Source organism: Hyla sarda, chromosome 4 (genome assembly GCF_029499605.1).
Source record: "Hyla sarda isolate aHylSar1 chromosome 4, aHylSar1.hap1, whole genome shotgun sequence".
Taxonomy (NCBI): domain Eukaryota; kingdom Metazoa; phylum Chordata; class Amphibia; order Anura; family Hylidae; genus Hyla; species Hyla sarda.
This window is the reverse complement of record NC_079192.1, coordinates 38,976,682-38,995,495: the sequence shown is the minus strand read 5'-3', so window position 1 is coordinate 38,995,495 and position 18,814 is coordinate 38,976,682. Positions and strand designations below refer to the sequence as shown.

Below are 18,814 nucleotides of genomic sequence, written 5' to 3'. Positions count from 1 at the left end.
ACCCAGGCACTGCCCATCACCTGCCCAATAACATCCCTACAGTGATCATGTGGGGGCAGCATCATGTCTGGGGGAAACCAGGTACTGCCCATCACCTGCCCAATACCATCTCTACAGTGATCATGGTGGGGGCAGCATCATGTCTGGAGGAAACCAGGCACTGTCCATCACCTGCCCAATACCATCCCTACAGTGATCATGGTGGGGGCAGCATCATGTGTGGAGGAGACCAGGCAATGCCCATCACCTGCCCAATACCATCCCTACAGTGATCATGGTGGGGGCAGCATCATGTCTGGAGGAAACCAGGCACTGCCCATCACCTGCCTAATACCATTCTTACAGTGATCATGGTGGAGGCAGCATCATGTCTGGAGGAGACCAGGCACTGCCCATCACCTGCACAATACCACCCATACAGTGATCATGGTGGGGGCAGCATCATGTCTGGAGGAAACCAGGCACTGCCCATCACCTGCCTAATACCATTCTTACAGTGATCATGGTGGAGGCAGCATCATGTCTGGAGGAGACCAGGCACTGCCCATCACCTGCACAATACCATCCCTACAGTGATCATGGTGGGGGCAGCATCATGTGTGGAGGAGACCAGGCACTGCCCATCACCTGCCCAATACCATCCCTACAGTGATCATGGTGGGGGCAGCATCATGTCTGGAGGAAACCAGGCACTGCCCATCACCTGCCCAATAACATCCCTACAGTGATCATGGTGGGGGCAGCATCATGTCTGGGGGGAAACCAGACACTGCCCATTACCTGCCCAATACCATCCCTACAGTGATCATGGTGGGGGCAGCATCATGTCTGGAGGAAACCAGGCACTGCCCATCACCTGCTCATTACCATCCCTACAGTGAAGCATGATAGGGCAGCATTATGCTGTGGGGGTGTATATAGCTACTAGGACAGGGACTGGCCAGGGTTAAAAGGGTTACTCCACCCCTAGACATCCAAAGGATAGGGGATAAGATGTCTGATCGCAGGGGGTCCCGCCACTGGGAACACCCACGATCTCTCCAGCAGCACCCCCTGTCATCTGCTGCACGGAGCAAACTTTGCATTTTGTGGGCGGGGCCGTGACATCACGAAACTCGGGCCCCTGTATCGCCCGTCTTCTGGCATGAAGCTGAGTTCGCTCAGTGCAGCAGATGACACGGGCTGCTGTAGGAGAGATTGCAGGGGTTCCCAGTGGCGGGACCCCCGCGTTCAGACATCTTATCCCCTTTCCAAATGATGTCTACGGGCGGAGTACCCCTATATACAGATATAGTCTCAATGACCCAGAACGCTCCATCTCTGGAAAGACCAGAAAATGGCTTCCACCATTCCTCATCCAACCTTTTAGAGCTTCAGAGGATCTGCAGAGAAGAATGGCAGAAAATTCCCAAATCCAGGCTTGTAAACCTTGAGACCTCATCCCCAAGAAGACTAAAGGCTGAAATCACTGTCAAAGGGTTTTAACTAAGTCCCAAGTGAAGGGTCTAATTCTCGGGTATTGAGAGCATAATAATGGAGGGGGGGGGGGACTTGACCTTTTTTTTAGCATAAGGTGCAATAATACAAAATGTGAGAAAAGGAACTGTTAGAACTTGTGATTCGATTACATGACTGTGAGAGTGGCTATGTATCTCTGAGATGTTCTTCCGGTATATAACAGTGCCTTCTGATTTCTTTTGCAGTGAGGTCGGAGGATTTGGTGAAAGTCTTAAGTCCTCCACTATTTGCCCCAATTAATACAACAGTTTGGATGAACTGCTCTACTCCTAATCCTAAAAACACAGCGCATGAATCCAGATTACAGAAGATCAATACCGAGAAGGGGCCCAACTGGTCAGCAGTTGAAGTTTTGGTTGATGACTGGGAGAACACAACAACATATTGTTTATATGATAAGGTAGAAATTTCTACCACAGTCATGGCTTATGGTGAGTAGTAAATTATACACTTATGATATACATGTATGACTCGGTCTTTTATCCTTCTATGACATCTAGACTGTTAGACAGAGCAGAGAAGGTTCTTACCTTTTCCAGATCAGGTTTGTTGAGACGCACACGGTGATCACACCATTACCACTGCCTCTATTTACTACATCCCCCTGACGGAGTCCTACGTAGACTACAAAAGGGAAAACAGAGACGGCTATAAACTGCTTCTATCTTTTCACCGGGTTCTAGAATGCAGATGCAGGAGATAGAATGTAAGGTTTTTTATCTCGTCTACTCAATCCTCTAAGAGTTAAAGGGGTATTCCAGGCCAAAACTTTTTTTTATATATCAACTGGCTCCTGAAAGTTAAACAGATTTGTAAATTAATTCTATAAAAAAATCTTAATCCTTCTAATAGTTATTAGCTTCTGAAGTTGAGTTGTTGTTTTCTGTCTAACTGCTCTCTGATGACTCATGTCCCGGGAGCTGTGCAGTTCCTATGGGGATATTCTCCCATCATGCACAGCTCCCGGGACGTGACATCATCATTGAGCAGTTAGACAGAAAACTTCAGAAGCTAATAACTATTGGAAGGATTAAGATTTCTTAATAGAAGTAATTTACAAATCTGTTCAACTTTCTGGAGCCAGTTGATATATATAAAAAAAGGTTTTGCCTGGAATATCCCTTTAAAGGGGTATTCTGGCAATAGACAACCTATTCCCTATCCAAAGAATATGGGATAAGATGTCTGATTGTGGGGAGGCCTGCCACACCCGCATTCTATGGCGGGCTGCTGCTCCAGTTTCGGAAACCTCTGTGTTTCTAGGACTGGAGACGTGACCTCACACCATGCCCCCTCCATTCATGTCTATGGGAGGGGGCGTGATGTCTGTCACGCCCCCTCCCATAGACATGTATGGAGGGGGCATGGCGTAACATCACGTATCCTGTCCTGGAAACACAGAGATTTCTGAAACTGGAGCAGGTGCTGCATGGAGATTACGGGGGGACCCAGCACCGGGCCCCCCGCAATCAGACATTTAATCCCCTACCCTTTGGATAGGGAATAAGTTGTCTATTGCCATAATACCCCTTTAAATACATCTAGAGAACAAACCCTTCTCAGTGTTTACCCTCCAGATGATTATCTAGACTGGAGATAATTGTAACAATCCTTCAGCTGTGAATATACTAGATTTTAAAGGGAAATGGTCATCCTGTTCACCCAGATTAAACCCAATCAACTGGGTTATAGTGCGAGTGAACAAGAGACCGATGAATGGTCACTGTTTCCTATACGTACCTTTACTCTGGAGATCTGTCCCTCCGAAGATCCGCTTTCTTCTTCTGTGAATTGCGTGCTGGAGGCGGACCCACCCGCTCAATTTAAATAATCATTGTGGCTGGTCACGTGAGCGCTGCGCCAGTGAGAATGAATATTTAAATTGACATCTACCCATTTCATCACTTGCTGAAATGATCTGGTGATCTGATGTTATCTCCAGGGAAAATTGTGTCCTAACATGAGAGAACTCAATAGGAATGTAGCATGGCATGTCGTCTAGCTTACGAAGTAGGGGCAGATCTACGAAATCTATATGCCCCAATAAAAACAACTAAGACCTGAGAAGAAAAGGATGTATAATTGTACAAGCGTTCTTCATGGCCTTGGAGTGGTTTGAGAGTCTGAGCCATTGTGTGTCTTACATCAAGGTGTGAAATGCATCAATCCCAATGGTGTCTGGCTAATAATACAACTAGAATAATACAATAAAAATAATTTTTTTTGATGTCATTGCAGCTCTCCCATCAAACATCACTATAGACATGCAGACGGAGCTAGTAGAAGGAAAAGATTATAAGATCATCTGTACGGTCTATGACGTTGCTCCTTTGGAGTATCTTACCATATACATCACAAGAGGAGGTGATATCATCAACAACAAATCCTATGAAGGACCCCACGTGAAGGACAGACAGACTGTGAGCCACTTATATACATTCATCGCTAGTCGCAGAGACAACCTTATGAACTTCTCCTGTGAGGCCGTCCTACAACTTGGATCAGAACACCACATGGTCAAGTCCTCGAGGATAACTGTGCAGACCTACAGTAAGTTGGATCATGACTGGCGTTTCTATCTTCTCCTACAAAAGTGAGGTATGGCCCATAGTCCTCATCCTTATGAGACAATATTTATTTAAAAAAAATGTATACATGAGGAGGACTGAGAGGGGGGTGGGCCCCCATGGGTAATAATGGTCATTGCCCCCTTTTTCACCCCCTTAGTTATATAATGTACTGTGAGTGTACTTCTTTGGACTCCTTCTGACCAAAGGCCTGCAGCTCTATTGCACAGCTTGAATGGTCAGTCCAGATTCGTGGGGGATCCTAGTAACTGGTTATGTCTATCTGAGCAGTTCAGGAAAAAGCTTCTGAAGTTCTTTGTTCTACCACTAGGGGCAAATGAATTTATTCAGAATGGCAAAACATACCTATGCAGTGAGGTCCCCCTAGTGTTAGACTCAAGAAGACAGAATGTTCTTGTGTTACCCTAAAGATGTGGTACCAGGAACTTTCTACACATAAAACAGAGCCCAATCTTGAGAATTGTGGACATATTAACAATATATTTGCTATTTAAAACTAAATGATGGAGTAAGGTTGGATCAAACCTGAAATGCGTTACCTTCGTACTATGATGTATGCTTGATTTTATTCTGGAGTAAAGCTGATATACCGCACCACTTCTGAGCTGTTCTTCTAAAACTAAAATTATAAGTACATTTCAAGCCAGAACCCACATTTTATATGTACAATCCTAGGGCATCTGACATAATTCTGGTATGTCTACAGTAATATATTGCATTAATATAGATTTTTCTCTTAATACCAGCGCTGCCGGAAGCTCCTGTTATATCAGTACAGAAATGGATAGAGAATGGGACCATATTTTCAATAGAATGTCTGGTCTCCAATGGATTTCCTCCACAAGATGTCAGACTGAACATACTCATTGAAGACAACAGCTTAGATGTTATTCCTGTTGTGACAGATGAAGGGACCGTAAAGGGCACGGTCCATCCAAATGCTTCATACTCACTTCTAGGATTGAAAACCATCAACTGTGAATCTTCCCTATTTAATTTGTCCAATGAGACTACAGTGAATGTATATATTTATGGTAAGTTGTTGGGGTCTGAGTATGCTGAGAGTTGGGGTTCCTCATATCCAACAGATCATAATGCCTCGGTATCTGCACGCAGTGATGCAATCTCAAACCACCTTCCCTTTTCCTTTATTACCGCTACCTGTCTATAGACACCCTAAGAATTAGTGAAGTCACATTTCACCCCTTGCTTATTATCATAGAATTGTGTAAATAATATTTCATGGCAAATATTAAAATGTCCAGACGTACGTGACAATGGAAAGGTGACAAATCTTTATCATGTGACAGATACGACCGATGCCCAACAGGTTTAACTGACTTACAGTGGGTTTTGTTGGGGTTCTGCTGTAGTTTGCACCATTTCAGTGACACGAATAGTGCAGTAAACAGAGCCATAATCTGACCTTAATACATGGGGAAAAACTGTATATTGATGATACAGTATATGTGGGCCCTTGAGTAAGAATTAAAGTAGGACTTCCTTCTACCTCACGACACGTTCAAGTTTTGAATTACAATATGGAGCAGAGGTACCCAACACAGTCCTCAAGGGCCTTGAGGACCCATTATGTTGGTGAGCCATGAGGACATATTATGTTGGTGAGCCAATGAGGACCCAGATTGTTGGTTGGCCCTGTGGACTGACTTGGGGACCACTGATATAGAAGATATCTGTCCAGATAACCATGGTCAGCTCAACAGTCAGTGAGCCATGGCATCTGTCCAGGTTTTTGTGGCGCTGATGCCAGTTACAAGTTCATCTTTTTAGTCTATATCTGAAGTTTCCCATGTGGGGGATGTCCCTTAGTTGTCATTATACCAGTCATCCGGAGACAACCTAGTCTGATAATGCCATTATAGAAACAGTAGACATGACGTCCTGTATCTGCTCATAGTAACATCTTCTCAATCCTCTTTTCCAGAGCCTCCGACTATGAATTTTTCTCTATCCAGAAATGTCACAGACCTGGGTGAGAATGTGACGGCTACTTGTCATATAACTAACAAACGACCCGAGCCTTATGGTCTGTCCATTAGTGTGGATGATGAAGAAGAGCGGAGGGAGGAGACCTCTATGGTGACCCACACATTCACAGCAAGCAGGAGAACTCTGAGCCTTGTCGTCACCTGCACAGCTTATATTATTGAGAATTCGGACATATCCCAATCTTCAACACAGACACTAGAAGTACATTGTAAGTGTTTTATGGCTCCACATGTTTGGTGAATAAAGAATTTCTTCAGTTTGGATATCGTAGAGGCTTAGGACATGAGCCGGATTTCTCCACCCACTCCTGTGTTTTCCTGAGGTGCTGCTCTGCTTCTGGAATTTTCTAGATAGATAGATATGAGATAGATAGATATGAGAGAGAGAGAGATAGATAGATATGAGATAGATAGATATGAGATAGATATGAGATAGATAGATATGAGATAGATAGATAGATAGATATGAGATAGATAGATAGATATGAGATAGATAGATAGATAGATAGATAGATAGATAGATATGAGATAGATAGATATGAGATGGATAGATAGATATGAGATGGATAGATAGATATGAGATAGATAGATATGAGATAGATAGATAGATAGATATGAGATAGATAGATATTATAACACCGAAAAGAGAACCATACCACAGAATAAACAGCAAGATAATAGAATATACAAAATCAATCTTTATTAATACAATTTAGTGATAAAAAATATATTAAAATTTGAAAAAAAGAGAATAAATAGGCACTGGTGGACATACAAAGATATAGGACAATGGTAGGACACAAATACATCAAAATATGCAAATATAAGGAATAAATGCCACAATAGCTGGTAGGATACAAGGGTGATGCCTGCCAAAAATATGCAATAAAGGGTGCCAAACCATACCTACACCTGAACCCCAACGATCGTTTCGCTGTTATGCCGCTTCTTCAGGGGGCCCCCTGAAGAAGCGGCATAACAGCGAAACGATCGTTGGGGTTCAGGTGTAGGTATGGTTTGGCACCCTTTATTGCATATTTTTGGCAGGCATCACCCTTGTATCCTACCAGCTATTGTGGCATTTATTCCTTATATTTGCATATTTTGATGTATTTGTGTCCTACCATTGTCCTATATCTTTGTATGTCCACCAGTGCCTATTTATTCTCTTTTTTTCAAATTTTAATATATTTTTTATCACTAAATTGTATTAATAAAGATTGATTTTGTATATTCTATTATCTTGCTGTTTATTCTGTGGTATGGTTCTCTTTTCGGTGTTATAATTACAATCACATACCTTTACCTACTATATATGTAGGGTTATATGTACCTTTGGTGACATAGATAGATATTAGATAGATATGAGATGGATAGATAGATATGAGATAAATAGATATTAGATAGATAGATATTAGATATATAGATGTCATTTATTATTAATATGTGATATACAATGTTTTTATTTCCATTTCAGATCCCCCAGAGTTCACGGAAAGTTCTTGCCCCTCGATTTTACCTTTCGTAGAAGGACAGACATTTTCATGTCAGGCTGACGGAAACCCAAAGCCGATAGTAGAATGCGGAGCCGATGGACGTTATATAAAGGACAGAGATATAATAACAAGAGACATGTCCGGGATTTATACATGTCAGGCAACAAACCGCAGAGGAAACGTATCGAAGGAGATCAATGTAACCGTGCAATGTACGTCTGCTGCGCTCTATGATCTGGTCTCCCTCCTCACAACATAATACAATGTTTTGTCACCTCTTATTCTCTCTTTGTTGTGAAACATCATTTCCCAGCTGTTGTTTTTCAGGACATGCTGGGAGTTGTAGTTCCATAACAGCTAGAGAAAAACAAGTTTTCCTTTCAACATCTTTATTAAATATCTCCCTTTTAAGGAGGTGCAGGGTAGAGAGACACTACAAAGAGCTTTCTTTTGAACAGATGCCATGTAATACCACATTTCCCCAGCAGTGGTTGCTGCTGGAGACCCCTTCTGTAATCTATGGCGAAACTCGTCAAGAAGTCAATTCAATTCCTTTTCTGCGGGAGAATGAAGCATTACATGACGCCAACTGAAAGTAACCCTGCAGAACTAGAGACACTCTATTTGTAACTCCTCTCTGACTCTTCTAAGGGGCGTTGCTAGGGGGGGGGCTAATGGGGCTGTAGCCCCGGGTCTCAGGCCCATAGCCCCAGGTGTCTGGCTACTGCAGTTTTTTTATTGCCAGCAGTGGCTTCTGGGAAGTAACATGATACTCCTGGCCGATGTCATCCCCACTGTTCTCCCACCTTCCGTGCATAGCTGTAGTTTCAGAAGATTCCAGGCTTTCAGGCTTGGCTAGGTGCGACAAGTGGAAGAACAACATCTCCTTGCGGCAGACAGACTTAACGCGTTGCAGCGTACATTTAGAGCACATGTCCCTAAGGGGTTAGAAATGGGAAAAAAAAGCATGATGTTCCCCCTGTATTTGCTAACCAGCCAGGTAAAAAATAAATAAATAAATAAAAGATTCTAAAAATATATAACTACCCCACCCCCCCCCCCCAATAAAAAAAAAATTGTCACCTTTCTCCATAAAATAAAATGTAAAAATATCATGAAATAAAAATTCCCTATATATCTGGTATTGCCACATGTGTAAATGTCCGATCTTTGAAAATATAATATTTATTATCCCACACGATGAATGGAGTAAACTTTAAAAAATTCCAAATGCCCAAATTGATGATTTATGATCATATCGCAACAACCATTGCTCTTAGAGGTATTCCCAAAATTTAAAATGATCCCCTATCCACATGATCGGGAATAGCTAGGGGATCGGTGAGTTCTGCCTGCTGGGAATCCCACCGATCACCAGAATAGAGGAGTAATGTCTCTGATAATGCTTCATGCATTCTCTTAGGGGTGTGTCTGAGGGTGTGGTTAGGGGGCATGGCTGGGATTTGGGCTCTAGCCCTGGGTCTTTAATAGGATACTTTAAATTTGGCTTATTAAACCACCCCCTATTTTATCTTTTCAATATCTGTTTCTGGAAAAGCTGGGTGACAACACATTTACCCATAACCATCACAGCTCCCATGAGTATTGCTATCCAGCTTTTCTACAACTCTGTGCACTCATTCATTGATAATCTCCTGCTCCCATACCTCCTATATAACTAGAAAATGTAGGGATCTGGGAAAGCTGGGTAAAACTACCTCTGATGGAGCTGTAATGCCTATCATCATCCCATAAATTTCCCTGAAACAGATACTATAAGGAAGAGACCGCTGGGCAGTGGTATGAATTCACAGATTAGCTGCGCTCTCTGTCCTATAGGTGGCAATAGAGAGTAGAGAAGAGCTTCTTTGCATTTTTTTCCCAGAAAGCCTTGCCTTAAAGGGGTACTCCGCTGGAAAACATATATATATATATATATATATATATATATATATATATATATATATATATATATTTTTTTTTTTATCAACTGGTGCCAGAAAGTTAAACAGATTTGTAAATTGCTTCTATTTAAAAATCTTAACCTACTTATCAGCTGCTGTATGCTCCACGGGAAGTTCTTTTCTTTTTGAATTTCTTTTCTGTCTGACCACAGTGCTCTCTGCTGACATCTTTATCCTTTTTAGGAACTGTCCAGAGCAGGAGCAAATCCCCATAGAAAACCTTATCTGCTCTGGACAGTTCCTGACATGGACAGAGGTGTCAGCAGAGAGCACTTGTGGTCAGACAGAAAGGAAATTCAAAAAGAAAAGAATGTCCTGTGGAGCATACACCAGCTGATAAGTACTGGAAGGATTAAGACTTTGAAATAGAAGTAATTTACAAATCTGTTTTACTTTCTGGCACCAGTTGATTAAAAATAAAAAATAAAAATGTTTTCCAGCAGAGTTCCCCCATTAAAGTCTCTCTAATGTATAGTGGATTGTCAGAAGAAAAATCCATATTGTTATATGAACTTCTCCATAATAGTCAGTGGGACAATAGGGAGTATATCTGCTCCTATCCCTATTCTTCTGCTCATGGGCGTCCACTTTCTTAATTTTCCACAGTAATTATATTTTTTCTCTTTTCCTCAGATAAACCAGTGACCCCAGTCCTGACTGTTTCTACCAATGCAACAATTACAATAGGAGATCCACTAAATATAACGTGTAAGTCGGAGGGGTTGCCGGATCCCACATACAGTTGGCAGATCCCCAATAATGCTGAGGTCACATACTCCGCAGATAAAAACTCAGTCATTATCCGCACAGCAGCTCAGACCCACAGTGGAACCTACACATGTGTGGCCAGGAACCAGCATGGAGAATCAAGTACAAAGCGGGAGGTGACGGTTGTGTCTGGTGAGTAACAAGGTCAGGGCATAAGAGGGGTGGTTTAGAGGTCAGGATATTAGAGCAGTGGTTTAGAGGTCAGGATATTAGAGGGTGGTTTAGAGGTCAGGGCATAAGAGGGGTGGTTTAGAGGTCAGGATATAAGAGGGGTGGTTTAGAGGTCAGGATATTAGAGGAGTGGTTTAGAGGTCAGGGCATAAGAGGGGTGGTTTAGAGGTCAGGATATTAGAGGGGTGGTTTAGAGGTCAGGATATTAGAGGGGTGGTTTAGAGGTCAGGATATTAGAGGAGTGGTTTAGAGGTCAGGATATTAGAGGGGTGGTTTAGAGGTCAGGATATTAGAGGAGTGGTTTAGAGGTCAGGATATTAGAGGGGTGGTTTAGAGGTCAGGATATTAGAGGAGTGGTTTAGAGGTCGGGATATTAGAGGGGTGGTTTAGAGGTCAGGATATTAGAGGAGTGGTTTAGAGGTCAGGATATTAGGGGGTGGTTTAGAGGTCAGGGCATAAGAGGGGTGGTTTAGAGGTCAGGATATTAGAGGGGTGGTTTAGAGGTCAGGATATTAGAGGAGTGGTTTAGAGGTCAGGGCATAAGAGGGGTGGTTTAGAGGTCAGGATATTAGAGGGGTGGTTTAGAGGTCAGGATATTAGAGGAGTGGTTTAGAGGTCAGGATATTAGAGGGGTGGTTTAGAGGTCAGGATATTAGAGGGGTGGTTTAGAGGTCAGGATATTAGAGGAGTGGTTTAGAGGTCAGGATATTAGAGGGGTGGTTTAGAGGTCAGGATTTTAGAGGAGTGGTTTAGAGGTCAGGATATTAGAGGGGTGGTTTAGAGGTCAGGATATTAGAGGGGTGGTTTAGAGGTCAGGATATTAGAGGAGTGGTTTAGAGGTCAGGATATTAGGGGGTGGTTTAGAGGTCAGGGCATAAGAGGGGTGGTTTAGAGGTCAGGATATAAGAGGGGTGGTTTAGAGGTCAGGATATTAGAGGAGTGGTTTAGAGGTCAGGGCATAAGAGGGGTGGTTTAGAGGTCAGGATATTAGAGGGGTGGTTTAGAGGTCAGGATATTAGAGGGGTGGTTTAGAGGTCAGGATATTAGAGGAGTGGTTTAGAGGTCAGAATATTAGAGGGGTGGTTTAGAGGTCAGGATATTAGAGGAGTGGTTTAGAGGTCAGGATATTAGAGGGGTGGTTTAGAGGTCAGGATATTAGAGGAGTGGTTTAGAGGTCAGGATATTAGAGGGGTGGTTTAGAGGTCAGGATATTAGAGGGGTGGTTTAGAGGTCAGGATATTAGAGGAGTGGTTTAGAGGTCAGGATATTAGGGGGTGGTTTAGAGGTCAGGGCATAAGAGGGGTGGTTTAGAGGTCAGGATATAAGAGGGGTGGTTTAGAGGTCAGGATATTAGAGGAGTGGTTTAGAGGTCAGGGCATAAGAGGAGTGGTTTAGAGGTCAGGATATTAGAGGGGTGGTTTAGAGGTCAGGATATTAGAGGGGTTGTTTAGAGGTCAGGATATTAGAGGAGTGGTTTAGAGGTCAGGATATTAGAGGGGTGGTTTAGAGGTCGGGATATTAGAGGAGTGGTTTAGAGGTCAGGATATTAGAGGGGGTTGGTTTAGAGGTCAGGATATTAGAGGAGTGGTTTAGAGGTCAGGATATTAGAGGGGTGGTTTAGAGGTCAGGATATTAGAGGGGTGGTTTAGAGGTCAGGATATTAGAGGGGTGGTTTAGAGGTCAGGATATTAGAGGAGTGGTTTAGAGGTCAGGATATTAGAGGGGTGGTTTAGAGGTCATGATATTAGAGGGGTGGTTTAGAGGTCATGATATTAGAGGGATGATTTAGCAGAGTTACATCCCTGCACTATTATCTTTCTCCTACTGTGTTGCTCCATTATGTATTAGTCTTTACAGTTTCGGAAACCGACTGGGAACGTATGCCAAGCCAGAGATCCCTCAAAAAGGAAAGAATACCCATCTGCAGACAGCTGTTTTGAGGTTACCCTTCATCAGTACATAGGTGCTGTCTGGCTAGTGAGAGGCCTATCACTGTGGGACAAAAAGGGTAATGTTTCTCCTTAAGAAGAGCGTTCTAAAGATGTGTGGAGACTTATGGGCCATTCACGCTCCTTCTGGGGAGTTCTCTGGCATGGCATAAATTCCCAGTCAGCTTTCCAGACAACTAGCTGGAGTGAAACTCTAACTTTAAAGGGGTACTCCACTGGCCAGTGTTCGGAACATTTAGTTCCATACTCTGTGTGTACGCTGCCGGGGTCGGAACGCCCCCTCATGGCGTTAGGCCACACCCCTCAATGCAAGTGTATGGGAGGGGGCGTGGCGGCTGCCACGCCCCCTCCCATACACTTGCATTGAGGGGACGTGACTTGACAGCACGAGGGGGCATGGCCAATCCCTTCAGCGAGCACACAGCGTTCGGATCTAAATGTTCCGAATGCTGGCCAGTCGAGTACCCCTTTAAGGGAAAGCCGCTACAAAAGAAGCGCTGTGAGAGCTGTTTTGCATATCCTTTTCTCGTCACTGTTTTGTTTGTATATTTATGAACAAAGATCCTCACATTCTGTCACATTGGAGATATTTTTGTAGTATTTGTAGTAATTGTTCTGTGTTTTTGCTTCCCCATACAGACAGTAATATTGGACTGATTATTGGTATAGTGGCTGCCACAGTGGTCGTAATAATCGCTATAGGCACATATAAATATTGTACTTGGAAAAGGGGTCGAAAGGGATTTTACAAACTGCGGATGCAGAAAAAGCACCAAAGTCAGAAGAATGGAAACATTCCAACACTGAGCCAAGAAACTAACTATACTGAAATGAATATGGATCCCATTCATCAATCCCAAAACTCATAACCCGGGCAGGGAGCTTCAGGGATGTAAAAAATGGACTCCTATGTGAGCCGCCATGTTGTGGCCTTTGCGGTCAATGAGGACAATGTCTGCCTGTCACCATGGAAACCACCACATTCACTGTACTTTATCCTGGACAAAGAGGGGAATAATGTCTATGACAGCCAATCAGATTCCAGCTATGATTGTTTGAGGTTTAGGTGAAGGTGTTACCCATAGCAACCAAACTCCAACTGCCAGTATAAAATGGAACATCAGAAAGATTCTATTGCCAAGGAAACACAACTGTCCCTCCCCCGCACATCTTCATACAGGACTCCCCTACCACCAACTTTAAAGAGAAATATTTTTGTATGTTTTTTTTTTTTGTTTACTCAGTTTTTTCTTTAATATTTGTTGTTATTGTTATTTCGCTGAACCAAAGGCGGACGATTTATCAAAGAAAACTTACCTAAGATTCAGAGGAAAATGTTATCTACCACAAGGTCAAAAAGATCAGGAGTACCTGAAACTACTGGATCATAGGCGCAGTGGGCCCCCTAGAGACAGGGAGGCGTCAAGAAAGGATCTGTGGAGCTAAACATGTGATTAGATAAATTGATAGATATATATAAGATAGAAAGATATAGATATGTATACAGTTGTACAAATGTAAATAGAAGAAAAATTATCTATCTATATCATATATATCTATCTATCTTATATCTATCTAGCTCATATCTATCTATATCTCATATCTATCTATCTATCTCATATCTATCTATCTATCTATCTATCTCATATCTATCTATCTGATATTTATCTATCTCATATTTATCTATCTCATCTATCTATCTCATATCTATCTATCTATCTATCTATCTCTCTCATATCTATCTATATCTCATATCTATCTATCTATCTTATATCTATCTATCTATCTATCTCATATCTATCATCTATCTCATATCTATCTATCTATCTATCTATCTATCTATCTCTCTCATATCTATCTCATAGCTATCTCATCTATCTGATATGTATCTATCTATCTCATATCTATCTATCTGATATTTATCTATCTATCTCATATCTATCTATATCTCATATCTATCTATCTCATATCTATCTATCTCATCTATCTATCTCATATCTATCTATCTCATATCTATCTATCTATCTATCTATCTCATATCTATCTATCTATCTCATATCTATCTATCTCAAATCTATCTTTCTATCTCATATCTATCTATCTCATCTATCTATCTCATATCTATCTATCTCATATCTATCTATCTCATATCTATCTATCTCAAATCTATCTTTCTATCTCATATCTATCTATCTCATCTATCTATCTCATATCTATCTATCTCATATCTATCTATCTATCTATCTATCTCATATCTATCTATATCTCATATCTATCTATCTTATATCTATCTCATATCTATCATCTATCTCATATCTATCTCATATCTATCTATCTATCTATCTGTCTATCTATCTCATATCTATCTATCTATCTATCTCATATCTATCTATCTCATATATATATCTCATATATATCTATCTCTCTATCTATCTATCCATAATTATCTTCCTTTCTATTGCTTATAGATACTTAGTTGATGAAGGTCCATATATGACACTATCACAGACATCCATTATACCGCACCCTGGTTACATAGTATATTAGCACGTGGAGAACACCACAGGTTCATATCTCTGCAGCTGTAAATTATCGTGTCAATGTTCTAGTTATTCCATAGTCATTTAAGTTTTTTTTTAAGTATATTATAGGTTTTATAGAATTCTGTCTTGTCTGTGTATTATGTCCATCTCAGGTATAATCTGTTATATAAGGAGATTATGGTTTCTTATTATTTTGTTGGTTGTTTTATTGATCATTTTTTTAAATAAGCTAATTTATAGTAGTTCATAGTTGTATAACTATAACTGCTCAGGATAGTAAAAGGATAAGTGCACCTTTCAATAACAATATATTATATAATATATGAGCCATAATCACTGTTCTGCTGGTGAGGTCACTGTGTATAAACATTAAATAACAATATAATGAATCATAAAAACCAACACCATAACATTAAATAAAACACAAGTCCACCCCACACTCATTCCTTCTCACAAAAATATATATATATTTACAAGACATTTTCCTATAATATCCATAACTAGAGATGAGCAAATTTTTGAAAACATTTCTGATAAAAAATTTGGTTCGGTCCGAATTCATTTGTGGCGAGTTGCTATTAACCTCGTAAGGCGTACCTGTATGCCCTACGCCCGGTCCCAGTATTTAAAACGGGGTCACACAGTGACCCCGCATCATACCTGGTCGGTCCCGGCTGCTAATGATAGCCGGGACCCTGGGCAAATAGCGTTGTGTCGTGCGCTATTAAAGGGGTATTCCAGGCAAAACCTTTTTGTATCAACTGGCTCCGGAAAGTTAAACAGATTTGTAAATTAATTCTATTAAAAAATCTTAATCCTTCCAATAGTTATTAGCTTCTGAAGTTTTCTGTCTAACTGCTCAATGATGATGTCACGTCCCGGGAGCAGTGCATGATGGGAGAATATCCCCATAGGAACTGCACAGCTCCCGGGACGTGAGTCATCAGAGAGCAGTTAGACAGAAAACAACAACTCAACTTCAGAAGCTAATAACTATTGGAAGGATTAAGATTTTTTAATAGAAGTAATTTACAAATCTGTTTAACTTTCCAAAGCCAGTTGATATATAAAAAAAAATTTTTTTGCCTGGAATACCCCTTTAACTTTGATCGCCGCATCTAAAATGAAAGTGAAAGATTCCCAGCAGCTAAGTCGGGCTGATCGGGACTATCACGATAAAATCGCGATGTCCCGATCAGCTAGCACGTGAACGGAAGTCCCCTTACCTTGCTCCGTCGCGTCCGATCGGCGATTGATTGCTCCAAGCCTGAGATACAGGCTTGAGCAATCCACCGCCTATAACATTGATTCATGCAAAGCTATGGCTTTGCAGGGATCAGTGTAAAAGATCAGTGTAAAACATCAGTGTGTGCAGTGGTATAGCCCCTATGGGACCTATAACACTGCAAAAAAAAAGAGTGTGAAAAAAAAGTTAATAAAGGTCATTTAACCCCTTCCCTAATAAAAGTTTGAATCACCCCCCTTTTCCCATAAAAAAAACCCAGTGTAAATAAAAATAAACATATGTGGTATCGCCGCGTGCGGAAATATCCAAATTATAAAAATATATCATTAATTAAACCGCACGGTCAATGGCGTACACGCAAAAAAAATTAATGAATAAAAAGCGATCAAAAAGTCCGATCAATACAAAAATGGTACCGATAAAAACTTCAGATTACGCTGCAAAAAATTAGTCCTCATTCTGGCCTGTATGCAGAAAAATAAAAAAGTTATAGGGGTCAGAAGATGAGAATTTTTAACATATAAATTTTCCTGCATGTAGTTAAGATTTTTTGTTACGACAAAATTTTTTGTTACGACAAAATCCAACTTATATAAGTAGGGTATCATTTTAACCATATGGACCTATGGACTAAAGATAAGGTGTCATTTTTACTGAAAAATGCACTGCATAGGAACGGAAGACCACAAAAGTTACAATATGGCAATTTTTCTTCAATTTTGTCGCACAATGAATTTTTTTTTTTGTTTCGCTGTGGATTTTTTTGTAAAATGACTAATGTCACTGCAAAGTAGAATTGGTGGCACAAAAAATAAACCATCAAATGGAATTTTAAATGCAAAATTGAAAGCGCTATGATTTTTAGAAGGTAATGAGGAAAAAATGAAAATGCAAAAATGGAAAAACCCTGCATCCTTAAGGGATTAAAAATGACTATTTCGGGCCTACAGAGAGCCTCAATAGGGGTGTAGAACACTTTGCCTTGCTGTAGCACGCATAGGGTGTGTGCTGGGTTAGTGAAATAATACTGTTATTCAGTATGACATGCAGATCAGAGGCGTCTCTATTGAAATCACTGTCGCATAGCGGCATCAGTATAAGGACACCATATAGTGGCTGAATGACACAGTCTGGAGTTTGCGGCAGCATGAGGAGAACATATAGTGGCTGAAAGACACATCGTGAAGGTGGCGGAAGCAGGAGGAGACCATATAGCCTCAATGGGGGTGTAGAACACTTTGCCTTGTCCTAACATGCATAGGGAGTGTGCTGTGTTAGTGAAATAATACTGTTATTCAGTATGACATGCAGATTACAGGCATCACTGTTAGAATCACTGCCACAGAGCATCTGGATGTGGCAACAGGGAGACCATATGGCGTCAAAAGTGAAGAGAATAAATAAATTTTTAATGTAATTTTTATTTAATTTCAATTTATTTAATTTTTTTCAGTACACATTCTGGTGAGCATCGAGCTGGTGGTCCTCTGCCAGGCGAGATACCACTTTTTCCAGCCCCTGCCTCTCAGCGCCCCCCTGACTCTGAAAGTGCGAATGTTTCAATTAATCAGTTATGGTTCATTGTCATTCCTCCAAGCTGTTTCATTGGATTCTTGTGATAATTCCACAGGTAATATATGAGGTCGATGACCATAGGGCCTCAGTCTTGAAAAGATTACATCGATTTTTTTAAAATTTAAATTTAAAATTTATATTAGATTCCCAAGTTTAATGTCCCGGAGTTTACTTTGAACTAATACTGTATGACCACAAACCCAATCTAACAAGGAGTAACATGGCGGCACAATGAAAGAGCCTAGAGGTGGCAGAAGCCCAATGAGGCCATAGGGCCTCACAATAGAAAAGATTAAAGATATTTAGTAAAATTTAAATTAAAGATTTTTGATACATGAACATTTTTCAAGTTTAATCTAAGGTGCCAACAGCATAAGGAGACCAGATGGTTGCACAATGAAACACCCTGGAGGTGGCAGCAGCATGAGGAGACCATAGGGCCTCACAATTCCAAAGATTGAAAGATACATTTTCAATCTTTAATTGACGATTTTTGGTAGCTAGTGCTACCAAAAAACTTTTTAAGGTACTGACCAAGCAGCATGATGAGACCATATAGTGGCTGAATGACACAGCATGGAGGTGGTGGCAGCATGAGGAGACCATATAGTGTCTGAATGACACAGCATGAAGTTGGCGGCAGCATATAGTGGCTGAATGACACAGCCTGGAGTTGCGGCAGCATGAGGAGAACATATAGTGGCTGACCGACACAGCGGGGAGGTGGCGGCAGCATGAGGAGAACATATAGTGGCTGAATGACACAGCGTGGAGGTGGCAGAAGCATGGGGAGTCCACATAGCCTCAATAGGGGTGTAGAACACTTTACCTTGTCTTAACACGCATAGGGAGTGTGCTGTGTTAGTGAAATAATACTGTTATTCAGTATGACATGCAGATTACAGGCATCGCTGTTAGAATCACTGCCACAGAGCGTCTGGATGTGGCAACAGGGAGACCATTTGGCGTCAAAATTGAAGAGAATAA

The 18,814-nt window shown here is 41.2% G+C and overlaps 1 protein-coding gene across 3 annotated transcripts in view; it reads left to right on the top strand.

The window, feature by feature from the left end:
- The window catches only part of LOC130367794 (intercellular adhesion molecule 5-like), a 37,889-nt gene extending 23,784 nt beyond the window's left edge, over nt 1–14,105 (top strand). The window contains exons 2-8 of one of the 3 annotated variants that reach the window (XM_056570582.1): nt 1,704–1,949; nt 3,757–4,068; nt 4,853–5,140; nt 6,052–6,324; nt 7,593–7,823; nt 10,209–10,475; nt 13,103–14,105. In XM_056570582.1, coding sequence (XP_056426557.1) covers nt 1,772–1,949; nt 3,757–4,068; nt 4,853–5,140; nt 6,052–6,324; nt 7,593–7,823; nt 10,209–10,475; nt 13,103–13,332 — 1,779 coding nt within the window. In that variant the 5' untranslated portion in view covers nt 1,704–1,771 and the 3' untranslated portion in view covers nt 13,333–14,105. Of the gene's footprint in view, nt 1–1,703; nt 1,950–2,071; nt 2,225–3,756; nt 4,069–4,852; nt 5,141–6,051; nt 6,325–7,592; nt 7,824–10,208; nt 10,476–13,102 lie in introns of those variants that run through there. The other 2 variants (XM_056570581.1, XM_056570583.1) reach the window with 2 other exon arrangements.
- Nucleotides 14,106–18,814: the final 4,709 nt, after the last annotated feature.